Source organism: Leopardus geoffroyi, chromosome E1 (assembly GCF_018350155.1).
Source record: "Leopardus geoffroyi isolate Oge1 chromosome E1, O.geoffroyi_Oge1_pat1.0, whole genome shotgun sequence".
Classification (NCBI taxonomy): Eukaryota; Metazoa; Chordata; class Mammalia; order Carnivora; family Felidae; genus Leopardus; species Leopardus geoffroyi.
In genome coordinates, this window is record NC_059330.1 from 59,168,425 (window position 1) to 59,190,138 (window position 21,714).

Sequence of the window (21,714 nt, forward strand, 5' to 3'; positions counted from 1 at the left end):
CCCCGCCCCGGAGGTCACGTGCGCGCCAGGCCCCGCCCCCTCCAACTCTCCCCTCCCTCTCTCTCCCTCTGCGGTTCCCGCAGACCCGGGCTGCGGCGACGTCCGGAGACCCCGAGCCGCGGCGCCCGGTGGGTCTGTGGCGGGCGGGGAGCGGGGCCCGGGCGGGGTGGGCGAGCTGCGGGGGACGGGCTGGGGTCGTTGGGGGAGCCTCGGGGCCCGAGGGTGCGGGCTCCTCTCGCGGGGACCCTTCCCCACCGCGTCCCCACCAGGTCCCCGCCGCCCTCGGCCTTGCTGGAACGGTCAGCCGGCGTGGGGTGCCCACCCTAAGACCCAACGTCCGGGGCAGGCGGCTTCGAGGGTGGGAGGCGGGGTGCGCCGGGGTCCGGGGGTGAGGGGTGGTCTGAGGCCGGCTCTGCGCGCGGGGAAGGGGGGGAGGCGCCAGGTCCCTAGAGGATGCTGCGCACCCGGAATTAATGGAGGGGCCTCGAACGTTCCCCAGAGCCCACTAGAGTCCTGGAGCTCCTGTAGGGATGCGAATGCCACAGGTGGGGGGTGGGGTGAGGCGCGCCCTCAGGATGCGAGACCCCCACCGCCCGCGCCGCAGTAAGCCGTAGTGGGTGGAGTTCGGCCGCGCTGCGCACTTGGAAAGCCTCAGGGCCCTGGAGGCTGCAGGCCCCCCACCCACGCGCCGCCTGCCAGACGAGGGAGCCCCCGTGGACCCCAGTACTCCTCGCGCTGCTGCCGTTAAATTCCTTGGCGAGGGAAAAAGAAGAAACAGATTATCCCGGGAGGAGAGACGTGGGGTCTAATTCGCGCTTAGGTCCCTCACCAAGAAACCGTTCATCCCATTCTTTCTGTCGAGGGGCCTTGGAAAGAAAGCAGCTGGCGTTTGGGCAGGTGGGATTCAGGGAGGGTAGCGAGCAGGGGACTGGATGGGGGACTGCATCTTTTGTCGAGGCCCCCTCTGCGCTGGTTGTTGGGTTCCTTCGAGGCCAGCAAAGGGCAGATTTAATCCATCTGGTTCAGATCCCCGTGTGCCCCTCTGACTGCCCTGGACCCTGCCCTGTTGCTGGATTCTCCCAAGCCTAGACCCTGACTGCTGCTGTGTCATCCCCATGCCCACCCCAGGCATGCCCTCTCCTGTGAAGGCGTTGGGGCAGGCCAGGCCCTCGGGTGCCAGTATGGCCCCACAGGCCCGCTGCTGCTCCCCTGCGGCCCTGCAGAGGCGGCTGCCCATCCTGGCCTGGCTGCCAGACTATTCCGTGTCATGGCTGAAGATGGACGCCATCGCCGGACTCTCCGTCGGGCTCACGGTCATCCCGCAGGCGCTGGCCTACGCCGAGGTGGCTGCCCTCCCGCCCCAGGTGAGACGTCTGCCCCCGCTGCCGCCCCACTCCAGCCTCAGCACCGTCCCGGGAGCCGAGCAGAAATGCGTAGTGTCCCCTCCAGACAGGCAGGGCACCAGAACCCCAGCCCCGTGGGGCCCCCCAGAAGGCTTGGCGTGCAGTCTGCAGCATGTGACCGCCTTGGGGCAGACACACGCCCCTGTAACCGCTCTTGCCACACTTGTCACCCGCAGGCACTGGACCAGTAGTGCTGGGTTGCCCGAGGGGCCCGGCAGCATGACTCTCGAGAACGTTTTCTTAGACTCCTAGACTGAGATAAGGGCTCAGGCCTTTGTACTCCTGTGGGCACCCCGCTGGGAAGCAGGTGGAAAAGAGGCCCCCGGTCACTGTAGGTCCCCAACCGTGGCTAACGGCGTGAGTGCTTTACCCCGCCTGTGTGCCGGGGTCCCCGCAGGACACGACAGCCACCCGCCACAGATCCTGCGCTTAGACACCTGCCCACGGGACACCGTGGGCATGCTGTGTGCCTCCTTGATGCTCAGTGCTGTCTCCCCACCAGTACGGCCTCTACTCTGCCTTCATGGGATGCTTTGTGTATTTCTTCCTGGGCACCTCCCGGGACGTGACCCTGGGCCCGACGGCCATCATGTCCCTCCTGGTCTCCTTCTACACTTTCCACGAGCCTGCCTACGCCGTGCTGCTGGCCTTTCTGTCTGGCTGCATCCAGTTAGCCATGGGCTTCCTGCGCTTGGGTGAGACTCTCGGGCCTTCCTGTCACGGGATACCCAGGCCCCTGCGTCCCGGGGATGCCCTGGCCCTCAGCCAAAATTTCCTTCTTTGCGTCCCAAGGGCTCTTCGTGTGTGTGTGTGTGTGTGTGTGTGTGAGTGAGGGGGGCCCTCTCAGCCCTCTACTATTCTACTTGGAGAAGGGCTCCGGGTCCCAGACCCTAGCCTCCCTTCTCCACTGTCCAAACTAGTCCAGACGGGGCATGTGGTCCTTAGCCTTGTTCCACCCGGACCGCCTGTCCCAGCCCACATCTAGCCACGTCCTCTGGGATTGGGCAGAGCTGGGACCAGCTTAGTGTTCTCTCTCGGCTGGCCAGGCTTCTTGCTGGACTTCATCTCCTGCCCTGTCATCAAAGGTTTCACGTCTGCTGCCACCGTCACCATTGGCTTCGGGCAGATCAAGGTAGGCACACTAGCTGGCTCCCGGGCACCTCGTGGGTGGTGGGACAGGGGCTGGGGTCGATATGTGCGGGCCAGTTGATGGCTTGCTGTTCTGGAGCTCAGAGCACAGGTGCTCCAGCGCATCTCCATCGATCCCGTGAGCCCCTGGGGAAGATGCTGAGTGACGGTTGGACCGTGCGAGAGGTAATGTGGGCGACTGGTAACGACAGTCTAGAGTTTTCTCTTTCTAAATTTCTGTTGACCGTTTTTCTTTGATTTTATTTTTAAAAATTTATTTGGACGCACGTGTATACATTTTTAAAGTTTGTTTTTGAGGGAGCGAGAGAGGGAGAGGATGAGCAGGGGAGGGACAGAGAGAGGGAGAGAGAGGATCCCAAGCAGGATGCTAAGCAGGCTCCGAGCTGTCCTGCATAGACCCTGAAGTGGGGCTCAAACTCACAAACTGAGATCATGATCTGAGCCAAGATAAAGAGTCAGATGTCAGTTGACCAAGCCACCCAGGCACCTCTGTATACTTTTTTTGGGAGAGAGAGAGAGAGGGAGAGTGCGTGTGTGCCCCTGCACCTTGGGGCTGGGGAGGAGCAGAGGGAGAGGGAGGGACAGAATCCCAAGCAGGCTCCACGCTCAATGCCTGATGTGAGGCTAACCCCAAGACCCTGGGATCACGACCTGAGCTGAAATCAAGAGTCGGACACTCAGCCGACTGAGCCTCCCAGGCGCCCGTTTGGTGCTTTTCAGATGCCATGCTTTAGGACTTTATTTGCTGCCCTTTCACTGGGTTTTAAGTTCCCGAAGGGCGTGTTTTGTTTAGGACTGCGGTCGCCTGGCCCTGAGCTTTGTAAAAAGGAAGTGAGTGCTCAGCGGGGCGCCGGAGTAGAACTGAGCCAGGGTGTGGGAATGAAGCCCCCCTCCCCCCCGCCTGTGTGTCACCTCTCGGCCGGCCTCTCTGAGGCACGGATCCCATGGCCAGGCTCTGCTCCTGGCTGGCCCAGCGCGTCTCCCTGATGGTGGTGGAGCGGGAGAGTCCGGGACGCGAGGGCGTATGAGCCAGAGCTGACCCTGTTTGTGCTCTTGCTATGTGCCAGACGCTGGGCCAAACCCTCCCTCGTGTTTGATTCTCAGGCTGCTCCTGGGAGGCAGGTCTGTGGTTATCTGCACCAGAGAGGAGACGCTGCTCAGGAAGGTGTGGGTGGGCACGGTTTATGCATTCCATGCACACGTGTGTCAGGGTGAGCTTGGCAAGTGCCGCCCCTTGGGACAGTGTGTCCTTTATTCTGGAAACACTGTTCTTCTCTTTCAGCATCAGGATTGTTCTTTTATGGGACTGTAATACAGAGAGGGCGACTTTTTTTTTTTTTTAATCGTTTGTTTATCCTAAGAGAGGGAGGGATTCTTAAGCAGGCTCTGAGCCATCCGCATGGAGCCCAACGTGGGGCTTGAATTCACGAACCGTGAGGTCGTGACCTAAGCCGAAGTCGGACACTGAACCGACTGAGCCCTCCAGGCTCCCCTATAGAGGACCGCTTCTTAATGCACTCTTACTTGGCAATCCCAGGTCCCCCAGATCTTTAACACCTTGACCAGGTTACGACAGCCATTTGAGAGCCCTGAGCTGGGGGCGGGGGGAGGGTCCGGAGTGGGGGGGGGGTCCTCCTGACCTGCCCTGGCTGGGAGCTCCTTGGGCCCCAGAACCCACGTGTCTCCACCCCAGTGTCTGTCCCATCTGGGGCTGTGTGCAGGTTTGGGGATCCTTGCAGCCTGACCATTCTGGGGGTCGGGGCATCAACCTTCTCACTAATGTTCCCCACCTGGTCTCAAGTGGATAAAGAACTAAAACGCAGGGTAGACCCCTTCTCCCCTCCGAGGACCCTGGCCTCCTGGGTCCCCCAACATCCTTCCCAGGAGGCCCTCGGAGCCCCCAGTGTCTCTGCCTTTAGCTCTACCTGGCAGTACTTCTGGCAGGAGGTGGGCCTGGCTGGTGGGCCTCCGGGTGAGGGTTGTGGCCTCGGGCCAGTGGCAGGGGGTAGGGATGGGGCGCTCGGTGTGAGGGACAGGACAGAGCCAAGGGCAGTGGGGCCTGCAGGGTGGGGCGGGATGGGCCGGCAGACCCTTGACCAGGGCGCACGAAGAGGTCTCCCTGCTTTGAGATCACCCGGACTGGTTTTCCTCACAAGGGAGAATTATTCACCAAGACGTGTCCTTGATCTCTTTCGCCCAAGGATCACGATCCCCTGCCCCTGGGGGCTTTGGGAATGGGCAGAGGGTCCCCAGAGAGCCTTGGGATGTGCCCCCAGCAAGGGCCCTTGGACTCTGGGTTTACAATGTACTGAGATGCTGCAGGGGAGGGCTTCAGGCCTCACTTTGAGAAGGTTGTCTGAACTGAATCTCCATTTGAACAGAACCTCCTGGGACTGCAGGGTATCCCCAGACAGTTTTTCCTGCAAGCGTATCACACCTTCCGCAACATCGGAGAGACCAGGTACCTCATGGCCGTGTGGTCCTGTCCGTGTAGGGAAGCCCTTCCTCCCGGAACCCCTCTCCCAGGCCCCACCCCCGGGGGGAACTTATTCCCGACCTCTGGGGCCTGTCCCTTCAAACAGGTCCCAGAACAGCACCAGCATCACAGGGGAGCTGGTTAGGAATGCAGACTCGCGGCCATGCGCGGACCTGCTCAAGCAGCCAGCGTTCAGCGGGGGCCCCGGGGGGTCAGTGTGCGCACTGCAGTTTGGGACGACCTGAGAGCCGGTCCCGTCCCGTGGCCCTGCACAGAGCCTTGGGTGGTAGGAGTGGGAGGGCCCCCCGCAGAGGAAGGGCAGCGGTCTGTCCCGAGGTTTGTGGTTCAGTGAGGAGAACGCAGGCCACGGGGCAGGCAGGCAATGTGGATGTGCCCGAGGGACGGGCGGCAGGCAGCGGGTCATGGGGCTTCTTCAGTCGAAGGGCCTCCCCCAGAGAGCAGGCAGGGTAACGAGACCGATAGGAGAGGATCCCAGATGAGCGGGGAGTGTGGACGTGTCCCTGGCCGGAGGAGCAGTGACCTGGGGGTAGCTGCCCGGTGGGGCCAGTGCTGAGGCCTGGAGGGAGAGGGGGAGACCTGTGACCGACTGTCCTCTCTCCCCTTCGTCTGCAGTGAGGCTCCTCGGGGCTGAACCCACTGGAAGCCAGGGGCTCCCTGGCCCGGGTCATGCAGCCTGTGGGGGTCATCCTCCTGGGGGGGGGGTGGGAGGGGGGCAGGAGAATTGGAGACTGACTGGTCAGAGAGCATAAGAGGCGGTCAGATCTCCCTAGGCAGTTCTTCCTGCAGGTGAACTTCCTGGAACAGTCCAGGCCTCTGCAGCCCACAGAGCTACGTGACTCAAAACGTGAGCTAGTGGCCCCAGTGCCACTGGGATTCGGGCCTCGGCTCCCAGGCCTGCGCTGGCCTGCGTGGTCACTAACTTCTGAACAAAACGTCGAAATAGAGCAGGGAAGCACGTTGCTTAGCAGACAGCGAGAAGAGCAACAGAGAGAGGCGGCTTTCCCGCGGAAGGGGCAACCGAGGGGCCGCGGTGTGTGCCCTGGGCCGGCCTGGGCGTGACCGGTGTCTGTCCACAGGGTGGGCGATGCCGTGCTGGGGCTGGTCTGCATGGTGCTGCTGTTGGTGCTGAAGCTGATGCGGAACCACGTGCCCCCCGTCCACCCTGAGATGCCCCCCGGCGTGCGGCTCAGCCACGCGCTGGTCTGGACGGCCACAACAGGTGAGGGGTGTTCCGGCCGAGGAAGTTGTGCAGCCGTCCTGCACACCCAGGGTGAGGGGTGCCCCGCGTGGGCCCCCCCCTCCCCCCCAGCCCCGGAGTCCCACCCCGAGGGATTCTCCTGTCTCTGGTCTGGATGTGACTTGAGAGCTGGCTGCATGATGGGGCTCACGTTCCGGGAAGAGGTGTCACCCCCACTTAAGCAGCCAGCACAGCCCGGGCAAGACGCGAGGGGTGGGACGCAAGGTGAACCAGTAGGTGACGCGTGTGGGCCCTGCACGTCGCCATACGCCCGTCCTGCCGTCTTGGTTTGCCGTGGCATCACGTGTTCACGCCCTCCCCACAGTCACTCGAGCCCGTGCTGTTTCCCAGGCGGGAGCGTCAGGGGCCGTGGCTGGGGTAGGGTGTATTCACCTCAGTCACCCAGAGGAGCCGGGTTCACCAACGGTTCTCGCTCTGTCCTAGCTCGCAACGCGCTGGTGGTCTCCTTTGCCGCCCTGGTCGCGTACTCCTTCGAGGTGACTGGATACCAGCCTTTTGTTCTAACCGGACAGACGGCCGAGGGGCTCCCTCCCGTCCGCCTTCCGCCCTTCTCGGTGGCCACGGCCAACGGAACAGTTTCCTTCACCGAGATGATACAGGTGGGTAGAGGCGGGGAGCCAGGCCTCTGGGCTGAGCTGCGGCAGCCTCTGGCCTGGTTTTGTCTGTGCCCTGATGCGTCCGCTTCGTAACAAGGGGCTCTGAGCCCCGTTGGGACCCCTGAGTCCTCAGGGCGGAGCGCCTCTGGGTGCAGGGACGGGCACGAAAGAGTTCCAGATGGGGCACGACCTCAAAGGACACCGCCTTTATTTTCCTGCCCTGAGCCCAGAGGAGCGTCTCGCGGCACGGGCGCTGGCAAAGCAGGGGTTGGCTCCGTGTCCTGCTCCATGCACGTGCCACACGGAGCTGCCTCCTTGCGCGTGTGAGCTCACGGCCCCGCGGCCGAAGGACGGGTCACTGCCCGCTCAGACCCCTGCTCTCCTTCCTCAGAGGGTCACTCACTGTCCCTGTCTCCTCCCTCAGGACATGGGGGCTGGGCTGGCCGTGGTACCCCTGATGGGTCTCCTGGAGAGCATCGCGGTGGCCAAGTCCTTTGGTAAGGTGCCCGCCATCCGTGCCTCCCTGGTTGTCCGGGAGCCTGACTAGCTTGCCTGCTCTTTTCCTTTCTGTTCTCTGCTTTGATTTTTCACAGCTTATGTTTTTATCCAAGTAGTACGTGTTCGTCTTCAAACAAAAATTTGTCGTGAAAGTGGATTTAACAATGAAAAACCTCACCCAGCGGTGGCTGCTAACGTCTGGGAGCCTGCTCTCCAGAAAAAGAAGGGCTTGCATTTCCCCTTTGCCTTTTCTTTGAGGGAAACGTTCCCCCCACCCACGTGGCTCCCAGCAGAACAGAGTTTGAAGTTCTCATCATGGGATGAGATTGTGGCAGCCACGCCCCATGCGATGGCCACACCCCCAGGCGGTAGCCACAGCCCCACGTGCACATGCTGTGAAATCAGCTTGTCTTAGGAAAATGTATGTAGGCAAAGGAGGAGTTTTTGTTTTTTTTTAGGAGGAGTTTTAAGTATATCTTTATTTATTTATTTATTTTTTAATTTTTTTTTTCAACGTTTATTTATTTTTGGGACAGAGAGAGACAGAGCATGAACGGGGGAGGGGCAGAGAAAGAGGGAGACACAGAATCGGAAACAGGCTCCAGGCTCTGAGCCATCAGCCCAGAGCCTGACGCGGGGCTCGAACTCCCGGACCGCGAGATCGTGACCTGGCTGAAGTCGGACGCTTAACCGACTGCGCCACCCAGGCGCCCCATCTTTATTTTTAATATAATTTGATGGGAAGTTTTCACATAATAGATAGTAACGGCTATGTTTGGTGACAGGTTCCCAAAATTCCTAAAAGTTTAACAACGTCAGGTGCCTGGGTGGCTCAGTCGGTTGAGTGCCTGACTCTTGATTTCCGCTCAGGTCATGATCTCATGGTCGTGGGATCGGGTCCTGTGTTGGGTTCCTCACTCAGCATGAAGCCTGCTTAAGATTCTCTTTCTCTCTCTTCCTTCTCTCCCTCTGCCCCTCTCCCTGCTCAGGCTCCCTCGCTCTTTAAAAAAGTAAACAAATAAAAACCATTTATAGAAAAAATTTTAACAATGTGCTCCTTCAGTTGGCTGAGCACACCTGGCCTGCCCCCTCCTTGCCCCCAGGGAGGCCCGGAGACCTTAATCTACCTAAATATCTATTGCCCTCATTCCTCCCTCTGGGCTAAGACTGCCCCATCCTTCTCGTGTCCCCTCCCTTTGGTCTGCTGGATGTCCAGCTTTGTGTTGTCTTTGTGGGTGGCATTTTCATTTCGTTTTATGACGGTTAGGCTCTCACCCTGGGGTTTAGGTGGACCCTAAAGATGAAACCCAGGAAAGGTGCCCGTGTCGCTCTGTCTCCATAGATCGGCTCTGGTTATGCCAGGATTTCGTTTCCTCGTGCGAACTGCCAGCAGCCTGACCCTTCTGTCCTTCCGAAGAGAGTCTTGAACACTCTCTTCCAAATGCCAGTGGCTGCTCGAGGTCATGTTCCGATCAAATCTTTCTTGTACAGCTCTTGTTTTTCTGATTATCTTTTTCTGGCACGGGAGATTTGGGGGCATTTTGGAGTCTACACCTTAAAGAGTTTATGCCTCTCGCCTCACTTTAAAACTTTGTTTTCTGGGGCGCCTGGGTGGCTCAGTCGGTTAAGCATCCGACTTCGGCTCGGGTCAGGATCTCCGGGTTCTTGAGTTGGAGCCCCTGCGTCGGGCTCTGTGCTGACAGCTCAGAGCCTGGAACCTGCTTTGGATTCTGTGTCTCCCTCTCTCTGCCCTTCCTCTGCTTGTTCTCTCCCTGTTTTCCTTTGAAGTCAGTTGCTCTCCTGTCCTAACTTGTAAGCTTGTCATCCTCTGAATCGGGGGCTTGGAGAACCCGTGCTGCTGCCCATGGCCTGAGAGTGGCTGTTACATTTTTAAGCGTTTGAAAAAAATTTCTAAACAAGTTTAGGATTTCCTGACACACGAAAAGCACGTGAAGTTCATGATCTCAGTATTCGTGTAGCAGAAAGGTGTTACTGGAACGCGGTCCTGCTCACGTGATCGCGGGTTTCCACGGCTGCTACTTCCGGCTGTGACACACACTGAGTCGTCGTGACAGAGTGTGGCCGGCAGAGCCTAAAATGTTCCCAGCTGGCCCTTCACAGAAACGCGTGCCAGCCGCTGCCTGGGATTCACGGCCGCTGCGTGTCCCCCCCTCCCCCACCCCCACCCCGTGCCTGCCGACCCGTCTGTCTGAATGGCCACATCCGTGCCTTCCGGGTCCTCCCCATTCGTGATCAGACAGGTTTTCGTTTCAGACTTTGCCCTTCTCGTGAGAGCAGCACATGTTGTCGTCGTAGGGCACTCGGGAGGTGCAGGCGCGTACAAAGAAGCCACTCTCGCCGCCCCAGTTGGCCGCTGTTCACGTTTTCCCGTCCATCTTTCTGCCCTTTCTTGGGAGACACGCATACACGCATGTGTTTTTTTGCGTGTTTACACGCTTACATTTACATCACATAGACGTTGCCGTGGGTGGAAGTTGATAATCTGTTTTTTGTCTGACGGACGTTTTCTCAGCGAGGCCGTGTGTCTAGTGACTGTTTTTATTCTCTCTCCGTAGCGTCTCAGAATAATTACCACGTTGACGCCAACCAGGAGCTGCTGGCCATCGGTAAGACCCCAGCGGCGGTCTCACTTGGGCTGCTCAGACCGTGGTGATGCGCGTGGCGAGGTACAAGGAGCAGAGGTGGCCGCGAGTCGGGCCCGTCCCCAGATGGTCCCGTGCATACTCACGTGGCCTAGGCGGCTGACCTCTGGTGTCGCTGTGACTGGAGCTTATTGAGCACTTGCTGTATACCAGACCCTGAGGTCTGTAGCTCTGCTCCGGGTCAAGGAATGCCAGGAATGTTCCATGTTGGGGTCAGATCGCTGAGGAACGTGGGCTCCGGGTGAGCCTGCTGATGTCCGGGACCCCGTCTGTCCTCGCCCCCTCCCCGTGACCCCCCTGCAGGCTGGGCAGGCAGGTCAGCGAAGACTCGGGTAGGCCCCGCTATTGGGTGGGTCTATGCCAGGTGTCCTGGCTTTTTGTTTAGTTTCCACAAATCTGGACTCTCTGGGGATTCATTTTTTTTTTTTTTAACGTTTATTTATTTTTGAGACAGAGACAGAGCATGAACGGGGGAGGGGCAGAGAGAGAGGGAGACACAGAATTGGAAGCAGGCTCCAGGCTCTGAGCCATCAGCCCAGAGCCCGACGCGGGGCTCGAACTCATGGACCGTGAGATCGTGACCGGAGCCGAAGTCGGATGCTTAACCGACTGAGTCACCCAGGCACCCCTCTGGGGATTCATTTTGAGGGCATGACCCGCATCTTAAATTGAGTTCTCACGACTGTTTTTCATTTGTGGACACCAGGCTCTTCTGCCTTTGCTTCCTGCCGCTTGTGAGGTAGGCAGGGGTCTGGCCCGGCGGTGCCAGTATTTGTCTTCCTGGGGGAGTCCACAGGAGCCCCCCACCCCCGCCCCCCGCCCTGCCGCTTCCCTGCATGGCGGCGTTTTGGGCTCGAGCCACTGAGTTTCCTGACAGCACAGGGCATGGGGCCCCAGGATGGGTCACAGAGACTTTGGGGGGCTCCTCTCTGAGCTCGTGGCGGACGGGCGCCGCAGAACGCCCACACCACGCGGTCAGGTCTCTGACCGGAGTCTCAGGGGCCATCGCGAAGAGTCAGGGTGACCGTGTGTGGTCAGCACACGGCCTCTGCTACCTCCAGCGATGTGTGGCCCTGCTCTCGGGGCACGTGCTGGGCTGTGGGACCCAGGAGGGCCTGGTTCTGAGCGGGCCCCACCCTGAGCTGTCTCAAGAGCGGGTACCTGAACCTGTGAGCCCATTGTGGTGTTATGGACCGTGCGGGACTGTGGTCTTTGGGAAGGCCCTGGGCGAGCCACATGCTGGCAGGGCTGCCCGTGATAAACGTGGGCTAATTAGTTATCTCCGTTCATAGGTCCCGGCCAGGGTCTCGGGTGTGGGTGAGCATCACGGGAGTGGGGCACTTACTAGCCGTGACCTTGTGTACTAGCTGGTCGTCTCACGAAAGGAGTGTGGGTTTGAAGAAGGAGGGGGATAGCTGACCTCCGGGCTGGTGGGCCTTCTAGGCCCTGTTACACATGGAAAAAGGCATGTTTAGTTCGCCGGGGCAAGGCTGGGGCCAGAGTTACTTTAAAGTTAGGGTCAACCCCAGCGAACTCGGCAAAGATCACGATTTGTGTTTCCTTCCCTGTGACAGACACTTGGACGCTTGTAGCACACCCCTGGGTGATTCCTCCCACCTTCCCCTCTTCCTGTTTCCTTCCTGGTCTCCGGCCTCCGTTTCATCATGTCCCATGTGTTTGTATCATTTTATGTCCCGCTCCCCCCGGATAAGCCTCTTGCTTCCGTTTCCTCCCCAGGCCTGACCAACGTGCTGGGCTCCCTCGTCTCCTCCTACCCGGTCACAGGCAGCTTTGGGCGGTGAGTGACCACGTCCTTCTCTGTGCCTTGGGTGGGGGAGGTCCCAGCCCAGTCCAGAGGGTCCACACGCAGCTCGAAGAGCCTGCCGGGCCCCTGCCCACATCTCGATGCTCCTCTGTTCTCCTCCGGGGCAGAAGTCTGCCTGTGGCGGCCGCACCCCTCCATCAGCGGCATCCGTGGGAGGCAGGACCTGGGCTCACTCTGCTGCCCTTCACCCTCTCACCTGTTTTCTCTGGTCGCCGGTGCCGCGGTTTACTCCTAACACGTCCCCAGCACGCGGCAGGGCTCCCCGCATCTCCTGCCGGAGCGCATTCCGGAAGGGGACGGGAAGCATCGTGCTCCGTGTGGAGAAAACGGGTGTGGGTTACGCACAGCCTCCACACGTGCTGACACCAACCCCGCCCCCCCCAAGGCCAGAGGGCAGGGCAGAGAGTGACCTTGCTGGGGGGGGAGAAGTGGGGGCATTGGCCAGCAGCACCTGCATCCGAAGAACCGCTGGCCCGACCCCGTCTGAGTACTGGACCTCCGCAACACCCCCAAACCACTCCGTGTCCTTGCCTGCAAATAAGAATCACAACGGGCCCGCGTCAGAGTTACCGGAAGTTGAACGAGAGCGCGTAGAACGAAGCCAGCAGCCTGCGGGCACTGGGCTGGTTTGTGAAATAAACCCTCCTTGTGTCCTCAGTCTAACCTTCCACCAGCTCTTGTAGCGTGACCTGTCCATCAAGGTCGCAGGTTTTGCGCCCCCGTCTGGTGCAGTACCTTGCGTATAACGGGTACCAGAAAAATCAGTGAGTGTTTGAGGAATGAAGTTTCTGCCCAGCTCTGGAAAAGAGGAAGACGACTTAGGCTCTCTGTGGACACGTACAGACGGACTGGCATATCCAGAGGGCATGCAGGCGGGCACAGGTCACCGTCAGGGTGATTGGGAGCCGAAACCGGGTTCTACCTCTGTGGTGCTCGCGGTGGCAGAGGAAAATGTGGGCCGGGGTCGAGTTCTTGGGCAGAGAAGGCTCTTCCTGGGTTGCGGGACCGGATGCCGTTTTCCAAACAGGCGACGGGGAAAAGGGAAGTCAAAAACAGCAAAGTTGACGTCCAGTCCCCTGGGAGGAGCTTCACCGTCAGCCCGTGGCGGTTCTCTCTCCAGGCCTTTCTGTCCACGTGTGCGCGTGCATGTGGGAGACGAGTGTGTGGTGAGAGGGACGTCCCCCACTCGATAGTGTCACCGGCATGTCTGCGTATCCGTGAACACAGTGACATTTTTGCTAGCCTGCCGTGACAAAATGCCACAGCTGGGGACAGGCAGGGTTGGCTGCTCCTCAGTGTCCCCGCTTAGGCGCCAGCGTCCGCGGGGCCCCGACGTCCCCTTCCAGGCGCTCCAGTCCCAGGGGCCAGCCTCCCCTGCCGGTCCAGGGCCCCTCAGCCACCAGGGGCGTCTGTGTTTCCTTCCAGGACGGCTGTGAACGCGCAGTCGGGGGTGTGCACCCCAGCAGGGGGCCTGGTGACAGGTGAGCAACCCCCCCCAAGCCCGGAGCGCGTGCGGGGCGGGGCTGGTGGTCACCCATGACGCCCTGCGCCCCCACCCCGCAGGAGTGCTGGTGCTGCTGTCGCTGGACTACCTGACCTCGCTGTTCTACTATATCCCCAAGTCCGCCCTGGCCGCCGTCATCATCATGGCCGTGGCTCCGCTGTTCGACGCCGGGATCTTCGGGACGCTCTGGCGCGTGAAGAGTACGTGTGTGCTCGCCGGTCACGCGCACGTATCCTGGATCCTCCCCCCACTGTCTTCCGGGACCCACGGGGCACGGTTGCAGCCGGGGGTTACCGTTGTCCCGGGAGGTGGCCCTGCTGGCCGTGGGTCAGGAGGGCGAAGGGTGCCCCAGACCCGCTCCGTGCAGTGCGGAGTGAGTCTGCAGCCCGCAGGCACCCCTGCTGCCCTCCCCCCGCCCCTGCTCCCCCTTCTCTCTCCTCCATCCTTCCTCCTCTCCCCCTCCTCGCCTCCCCTCCGTCCTTCTCCTCCTCTCTCTTCTTCCCCTCCCCACTCCTTCTCCCCCTCCTCCCCTCCCTCCTTCCCCTTCTCCTCTCCCCTCCATCCCTCATTCTCCCCTCCCCTTCATCCTTCCTTCTCCTCCTCCTCCCCTTCCCCTCATTTCCTGATGGATTCTCCCTTCCATCCCTTCTTCTCCCTCCTCCCCTTCCCTCTTCCCCTCCGTCCCTTCTCCCCTCCCCTCCTCCCTTCCCCTTCTCTCTTCCCCTTCATCCCTTCTTCCCTCTCCTCTATCCCTCCTTCTCCCCTCCTCCCCTCCCCTCATGCCTCCTCCCCTCCCCTCCATCCCTCCTTCTCCTCCTCTCTTCTTCCCCTCCCCTCCTCCCCCTCCTCCCCTTCCCCCTCATTCCCTCATCTATTTTCCCCTCCCCTCCATCCCTCCTTCTCTCCTCCTCCCCTCCCCTCCATTCCTCCTTCTTCTGTCTCTTTTTCTCCTCCCTGCTCCTTCTCCCCCTCCTCCCCTCCCCTCCTTCCTCTTCTCCTCTCCCTCCATCCCTTCTTCTCCCCTCCTCCCCTCCCCTCCCCTCCCCTCCATTTTTCCTTCTCCTCCTCTCTTTTTCCCCTTCCCCTTCCCCCTCCTCCCCTTCCCCCTCATACCCTCATCTATCTTCCCCTCTTCTCTATCCCTCCTTCTTTTTCCTGCTTGTCTCTCCTATTCCCTTTCCCCTTCATCCCTCCTTTCTCTTCTCCTCCTCCCCTTGTTCCTCCTTTTCTTACCCCTCCTCCCTCCTCTCCACCCCTCCTTTTTCTCCTCTGTTCCCCTTTCTCTCCCCCTCCTTCCGTCCCTCCTCCCTCTTTCTCCCCCCCCCCCCCTTTCCCAGCCTCAAGCCTGGCCTGGCTGGGGAGGGATGAGAGGCCTCAGGGTGACCCCAGCGGCCTGACTCCTCTCGGGACTCCCTGGAGCCTGCAGTGCCTTTGACGGAACTCCCGTTCACGTGTGTGTTTCACTGGCTGAAGCAGTGGAGGGATTTACGGGGCTTCCCTGGTTCCTCCCGTCTGCCCCCGAGAGGCATCGGTGATTTCTTCACGTGCCGCATGTGCCAGCTCCCTGCTGTGTCGCTGCCGCCCTCTTTGGGACAGCCCTGAGACGCGTGGGCGCCCGTGTGGGCCGGGCAGGTGCTCTCCGCCTCCACGGAAGCCCAGGGAGGATGGGGCCTCCCCTGAGTGACACATGTCAGAGCCGAATCCTAGGCTGACCCCCGAGCCCTCCCGCCTGCCCCAGGACCCTTCCTCCCGTGGCTCAGAGGAGTCACGCGTGTTGCCCCAGGACCCCCCAGGTCCCTTCCTCAGGCCCCCGACAGGTGCCCGCGGTTGACCTCCTCTCTGAGGGCAGGGGCCCTGGGCCTGGCTGTCAGGTCTTAGTGGCCCCTCAGCCAGGCAGGGAGGGCTCTCTTGCCCCTGACACGTCTCGGCCAGCGCGGCCGTGGCCCATGTCAGCCCCTGAGGCCCCAGACGGAGGTCTCTCTGGGGCTCGGGCTCGCTGGAGCCCAGCTTATCCTGAGGGGGCCACCCCTCAGTTGGACTCCTCTCTTCCAGGGCTGGACCTGCTGCCCCTCTGCGTGACATTCCTGCTCTGCTTCTGGGAGGTCCAGTACGGCATCCTGGCCGGGACCCTGGTGTCCGCTCTGATCCTCCTGCACTCTGTGGCCAGACCCAAGATGCAGGTACCAGCCCGTCTGTTCTCCCCGAGCCAGGGGTCTGCTGGCCTCAGGGGGCCTGGTGGGGTGACGCGTGCCCTGGGCGGTACCCCTTGGCTCAACTGTCGCACGTCTCTTCGGCGCGACTCTGGCCCGTGGCACCACCCAGTGACCGTTCACACAGCGACGGGTGTCAGCCTCCTGCTGTGGACCACAGAGCTCTCCCGCTGCACGTGAGGCTGCGGGTAGTCGTGAGGGCCCGTCAGCTGTGCTCCCCCGCTCTGTTCTGTCGGCCTGGGTTGGGGCCTCCTGCTGGAGGGGCCACCCTCTCGGAACTGCCAGGTCGGACTTGCCTGTGGGACCCACCAGCCGTCCCCTGCTCTGTCCCCAGGTGTCGGAGGGGCCGGTGCTGGTCCTGCAGCCGGCCAGTGGTCTGCACTTCCCGGCCATCGAGTCCCTCCGGGAGGCGATACTGAGTCGGACTCTGGAAGGTGCGTGGGCTGGGGCCCCCCGACCTCCCTGCCACCTTCTCTGTACCCCCGTCTGCTCCCGCGGGACCCTGAGTCCCTGTCCTCAGCCGCCAGGGAGCTCACCCACTCAGGCCCAGGAGGTCTCGGGGCATCTCGGGGGCATCCGGTGGGTGCCTGCCGTCTGCACACAGCAGGAGGGGCTGTTCCCCAACGTTTGTTCCTAAAGACCGTCCTTTGTTCCCGGGAGTTGGTGTTCGGGGAAGAAAAGGGGCCCGTTCCTCCTCTGAAGGGGGTCGCTGCTGCTGTCTCCAGACGGCTGTGATCACAGGTCCTGCAGACCCCACCCCCACCCTCCCTGCTGGGGCCGGAGCCCTCCGTGGCCTCGCTCTGGCCCCTGACCCGCCGGCCCCTGTCTCCGCAGCGTCCCCCCCGCGCTGCGCGGTGCTGGACTGTACCCACGTCTGCAGCATTGACTATACCGTGGTGCTGGGGCTCGGGGACCTCCTGGGAGACTTCCACAGGCACGGCGTCACCCTCGCCTTCGTCGGCCTGCAGGTGGGTGTCGCGACGGGCAGCCCTTTTCGCCCTCAGACCTGCCTGTGAGGTCGGCGTTGTTCCCGTCCCCGCGCGAGGACAAGGGCACCGAGGCCCCATGAGGCTGAGTAAGCCGCCCAAAGTCACACAGCGAGGACGGTGGCCCTTGCTCCCTGACCCGGGCACCTGGCTCTGAAGCCTGCTGACAACGGCCACGTTCCTCGTCCTGTCTGCGGAGAGCTCGTTTTTGTGTCCTCCTTAGAGCGTCAACTTCTAAATACTCCTCCTCTAGCGTAGCCAGGAGGCCCAGTTTCTTCCCTCCGTTTCCCTGAGTAGAGGTGGAGTTGTAACTACTTGGACGCTCTGGGGGAAGCAGTGACCTGGCCGGTGGCCCTGGACCTGCGGGCCTGCCCCAGACCTCGAGTGCCCACGTGTTGAGACAGGAGCATCCCTGCCCGGAATTAAAGTCTGCCTGCCCTGCAGGTTCCCGTTCTCCGTGCCCTGCTGTCCGCTGACCTGAAGGGTATACAACACTTCTCCACACTGGAAGAGGCAGGTGGGTACGGCGGGGTCATCTGAGAGCGAGCCACGTCAGCCACGCGTGCCCGTGGCCCCCAGGATCGGGGTGGCAGGACGGCAAGACAGAAACTCTGGAATCGGAGGGTCGGACGCACAGGTCCAGGAGTGGGGAGCGTGGGCACAGTGGGTGACGCAGAGGCCACAGAATCGGGGGGCCCTCTTGTTCTGGGGGTTTATTTGGGGGGGATGTTTTTATTTAAGGTACAGCATAGGTTCAGTGAACGCACGGGTCTTAAGTGTGCAACTCGAGTTCTGACAGGTGGGTACAGCCAGGTGTCCGCAGTTGAGATGGAACATTTCCATCATTCCAGAAGGTTTCCTCAGCCCCTCTTCATGCCCCCCCGCCAGGGTTAGCCGCTGTTCTGATTTCTTCCACCGTAGGTCAGCTTTGCCTGTTGTAGAACTTGACGTAAAGGGGATCGCAAAGGTTCTTTTCGTGTCCGATTTCTTCGGCTCAGCGTGGTGTCTGAGATCCATCCACGTTGTTGCTGGAAACGGCCGACCCACAGGAGACAGAGGGACTGCTGTGGCCCGGCCCTGCCAGGGGACCGCCCGGCACTGAGGAAGGGTTATCGGGGCGTGGAAAGCAATGAGGCTCTGATCAGGGACGTAGCTGGAAGCCTGCCTGGGGTTGGGGGTGCCGGCCGGGGGAACCCCAGCTCCCTGTGCACCAGGACCCTGAAGTGCCAGCCTCGAATCCCATTCTGTGAAGTGAACCTTCCTCACTTTTGCAAACCTTGTGTCTTCTGCAGAGAAATACTTGAGTCAGGAACCGGGGACCCAGCCCTACAACATCAGCGAGGATTCTGTTGCGGAACACAAGGTCGCCCTGTTGAAGGCCTGATTGGGGCACCGACGGGCACCTGATGCTCGGGGCGTCTCGCGGAAGGTTCCTGATGCCGGGATTCCGGATGCCACCGGATAAACACGCTGAGCCGAGGGCTCTGAGCAGGTGACCCTGGAAGGAGGAGGGAAGACCACACACCAGGATCCACAGGTGGGACTCTCACTGCCTTTATTTGGGGGGACTGAATATTTATCTCCCTTCTGATTCCTGGGCACGCACGTTTTCCTGAAGAGTGGTTTGAAGGCAGCCTTCTAGAATGACGGACCATGTGAGAAAGAAGGGATGGGATTTCCACCCGGTCCAGGGGAGGGGTCTCCACGCCCCAGCACCTTCCTGGTTACAGGGGACGTTGGGAGTGGGCAGCTCGGAGGTGGGTTCGAGCCTTGGTGGCGGCATCCGTATTTGTCGTCAGGGAGAAAGCCAAGGTGTGCCAACTGATTTCAAAGTGTCTTGCTAAAAATAATTTTGTTGTTGTTGTTTTTTTAAATTAAAAATGTAGCAGCTCTGGTGTTTTTGTAAAAATCGGAAACGCTTCTTGCAAAAGCTGCAGGAGACCGTCTCCTGCATCCACTTTGGCGGTAGTCCAGACCCCGTCCCCGCGGCGTGCGTACAGGTCCATACGTCCGCATGTGGGTGCGTGCGTTTACGGTCGTGCGCGGACGGGGTCCTTTCATACGTGGTGCTCTGTGACCCGTACCTTTGTGCAGTCCTTGCTGTGAATGACGCGTTGTGATAATAAACAGAACCGTGATTTGCCGTGGCTCTGTCGTATTTTATTCTGTGTATGTGTCGCAACGGACTCCTGAGCCTCTACACGTGGCCTCTGCCTGTCCCGCCTGTGCACGCACCTTTCCACCCCCGCTGTCACAGCCGAGGAAGCCTGTGCTCCCAGAACTTCTTAGAGAAAGGACTCACTGTGCAGATAGACCCCCTAGAGCTCACCGGTGGTCCCACCAAGACACATTCTGGCCCAGCGTCCTGAGCCCCGGTCTCGCGATGTTTCTCCCTCCGGGCCCCGAGCGCACCCCGTCCCTGAATCTGCATTTCCTTTCCTCGAGGAGCCTCTCCATCTGCACAGATGAGCATGTCCTCGAGCCCTGTCTGCCTGGCCGCCGCTGCCCAGGGCCCTGGGGGACGGCAGTCCAGTTGTCCCCAGCCCATACACCAAGCACACCCCTTCTTGAACCAGGAGACTGGCCACCCGTCTGCTCTGGCGGGCCCTACCCGCCTGTGGGCCTGGAGGACGGCTTCCCAGAATCCTTCCGGGGTGCAGATGCAGGGATGGGCATCGCAGCCCGGGTGGCAGTTGTAGAGAATGAAGGCCAGCTAAGCGTCTCCGTTTGGGAATGTCGTGACCGCGAAGCACATGAGCTGCAGGGCTGTGTGGCTGAGGGACGAGGCACCCTCGCGCCCCTGCACACGGGTGTTATTGAAGGGAGAGTTGCAGAACGACGTTCATCTCAAGAGACCATTTGCGGGGGCGCCTGGGGGGCTTGGTCGCTTGAGCGTCTGACTCTCGATCTCCGCTCAGGTCACGATGTCACGGTTCGTGAGTTCGGGCCCCGCGTCGGGCTGTGTGCTGTCAGCGTGGATCCTGCTTGGGACTCTCTCTCTCCCTCTCTCCCTGCCCCTCCCCGCCTCGTGTGTGTGCCCGCACACATGTGGTCTTCTCTCTCTGTTAAGATTGAAAAACTTGGGGTGCCTGGGTGGCTCAGTCGGTTAAGTGTCTGACTTCGGCTCAGGTCACGATCTCGCGGTCCATGAGTTCTAGCCCCGCGTCGGGCTCTGGGCTGATGGCTCAGAACCTGGAGCCTGCTTCCAATGCTGTGTCTCCCTTTCTCTCTGCCCCTCCCCCGTTCATGCTCTGTCTCTCTCTGTCCCAAAAATAAATAAACGTTGAAAAAAAAATAATAAATAAATAGATATTAAAAAGATTAAAAAAAAAAAAATAAAGTCCTGCTGGCGAATTGGTTCGGAGCTGGCATCTGGGCACTTAGCACTTGAACGATCCCTCCCTTCCCTAACCGATAAGGAAGGTTCACTGCGCCTACACTGTTTGTCCAAACGGTGTGGTTTGTGATGAACACTGGCTTTGCTTGGGGGAGTCCGGAATTTGGCAGGTGCTCAGCATAGATGCCTAGGTGACCAGCCCCCAGGAGAAACCTTGGGAGCTGAGTCTCTGATGGGTATCCCTGGACAGGCACAGCACATCTATTACTGCGTCTTTGTTTGCTCTGGGTGCCCCCTCACGGGAGCAAAGAGCATCAGACGTCTGCACGCACGCGTCTTCGGACTCTGCCTACGCCTTTCTCCTCGCCAATACTGTTGTGCGTCCTTTTGCCGTAACAAACCTTAGCCGTGGGCACCGCTACCTGCGAGTGCTTCCAGCAAATCGCCAGACCTGGGGGCAGGGGGGCTCAGTCGGTTAAGCGTCTGACTTCGGGTCAGGTCACGATCTCGCGGTCCATGAGTTCTAGCCCCGCGTCGGGTTCTGGGCTGATGGCTCAGAGCCTGGAGCCTGCTTCCAATTCTGTGTCTCCCTCTCTCTCTGCCCCTCCCCCGTTCATGCTCTGTCTCTCTCTGTCTCAAAAATAAATAAATGTTAAAAAAATAAAATTAAAAAAAAAAAAGAAAAAAGATTGAAAAACTTAAGGTAAATGATGGTATTTTAATTTTATATCAACATAGTACGTAACAGAATGAAGTTACAAATTTACTGAGTTTAAAATTCCTAACTTATTTACGAGCTTATTAAATTTATAATTGATTTCTAATTAGAACTTACGTTAAATAAAGAAGAGAAAGGACTGGTCTGGTCAACTGCATGGAAAGAGTTGGGAATTTGGTGCCAGAAGATGCGGGGCTGGGCCCCACCATCCCTCGCCAGCAGGTAAGCCCCCTCGGGGCCTTGGCCTATGCCCCGGGGCCCATGGGACTGTGTCCACGACAGCACTGGCTGGAGTGCTGCCTTCGGCAGGCTGACAAGGTCACGGCGCCACCAACATCGTGGCGGTTAGGCACGGGACCTAACCGTGGATTGGATTAGGTGGATTGGCAGCACGGGACTCCCGGTGCCCCAAGCGCGCAACTTTATTGGGAAAGAGGATCGTTACGGGTGTAATGAGCTGAGACGAGTCCATACTGGATCAGGATGGGCCCTAACCCGTTCGCTCAGCGCTTAGGAAAAGAGCTTGGGTGTGGACGCGCCCCCAGGGAGAAGCAGCCGGCAGAAGTCGGGTGATGCTCCTAGAAGCGGAGGAACAGCACAGACGGTCAGCTTGCCGCAGGGAACGCATTTCGCCTCCGCCTCGGAAGGAAGCAGGCCTGCTGGCCCCCGGATCCTGGACTTGGGGGGCTCCGCCTGGGCCATGCTGCTTTGTTACAGCCGCCCTGACCGAGCAGCGAGATCTTCGGTGCTGGCTCCTACAATCTTCCCCCTGCTTCCTGGCTGGCCGGAGGACCCCTCCGTGCCACCCAGCCATGGGTGCCCCGGGAAGCCACAACCTGAGAACGGCAGAGAGCGGGTCACCTGCGGAGCACACGCCCACCGGTGCCGCCCGCCTGTCACAGCAGCTCGGAGCCCTGGAGACGCAGCGAACGGTGACGTAGGACCGCACCGTCGAGGGAAGCACACCCTGTGCCACAGACGTGAGCCACGCGTGCCGTTTCAACACTGCCAGTGGCCCTGCCGAACGAGCAAAAGGTAACGGGTGAAATTAACGTATTATCATCCGAAAT

General features: G+C 60.3%; 1 protein-coding gene across 1 annotated transcript; it reads left to right on the forward strand.

Annotated features, from left to right (window-relative positions):
* Positions 1-29: 29 nt before the first annotated feature.
* SLC26A11 (solute carrier family 26 member 11) lies at positions 30-18,736 on the forward strand. The gene is made up of 17 exons (XM_045489799.1): positions 30-128; positions 1,129-1,364; positions 1,906-2,098; positions 2,450-2,535; positions 4,934-5,013; positions 6,126-6,268; positions 6,731-6,906; positions 7,328-7,400; positions 9,978-10,028; positions 11,802-11,862; positions 13,315-13,370; positions 13,453-13,593; positions 15,446-15,573; positions 15,938-16,037; positions 16,438-16,571; positions 17,034-17,106; positions 17,882-18,736. The coding sequence occupies exons 2-17, from the start codon at positions 1,131-1,133 to the stop codon at positions 17,971-17,973; spliced, it is 1,821 nt and encodes a 606-aa protein (XP_045345755.1). The 5' UTR covers positions 30-128; positions 1,129-1,130; the 3' UTR covers positions 17,974-18,736.
* The last annotated feature ends 2,978 nt before the right edge of the window (positions 18,737-21,714 follow it).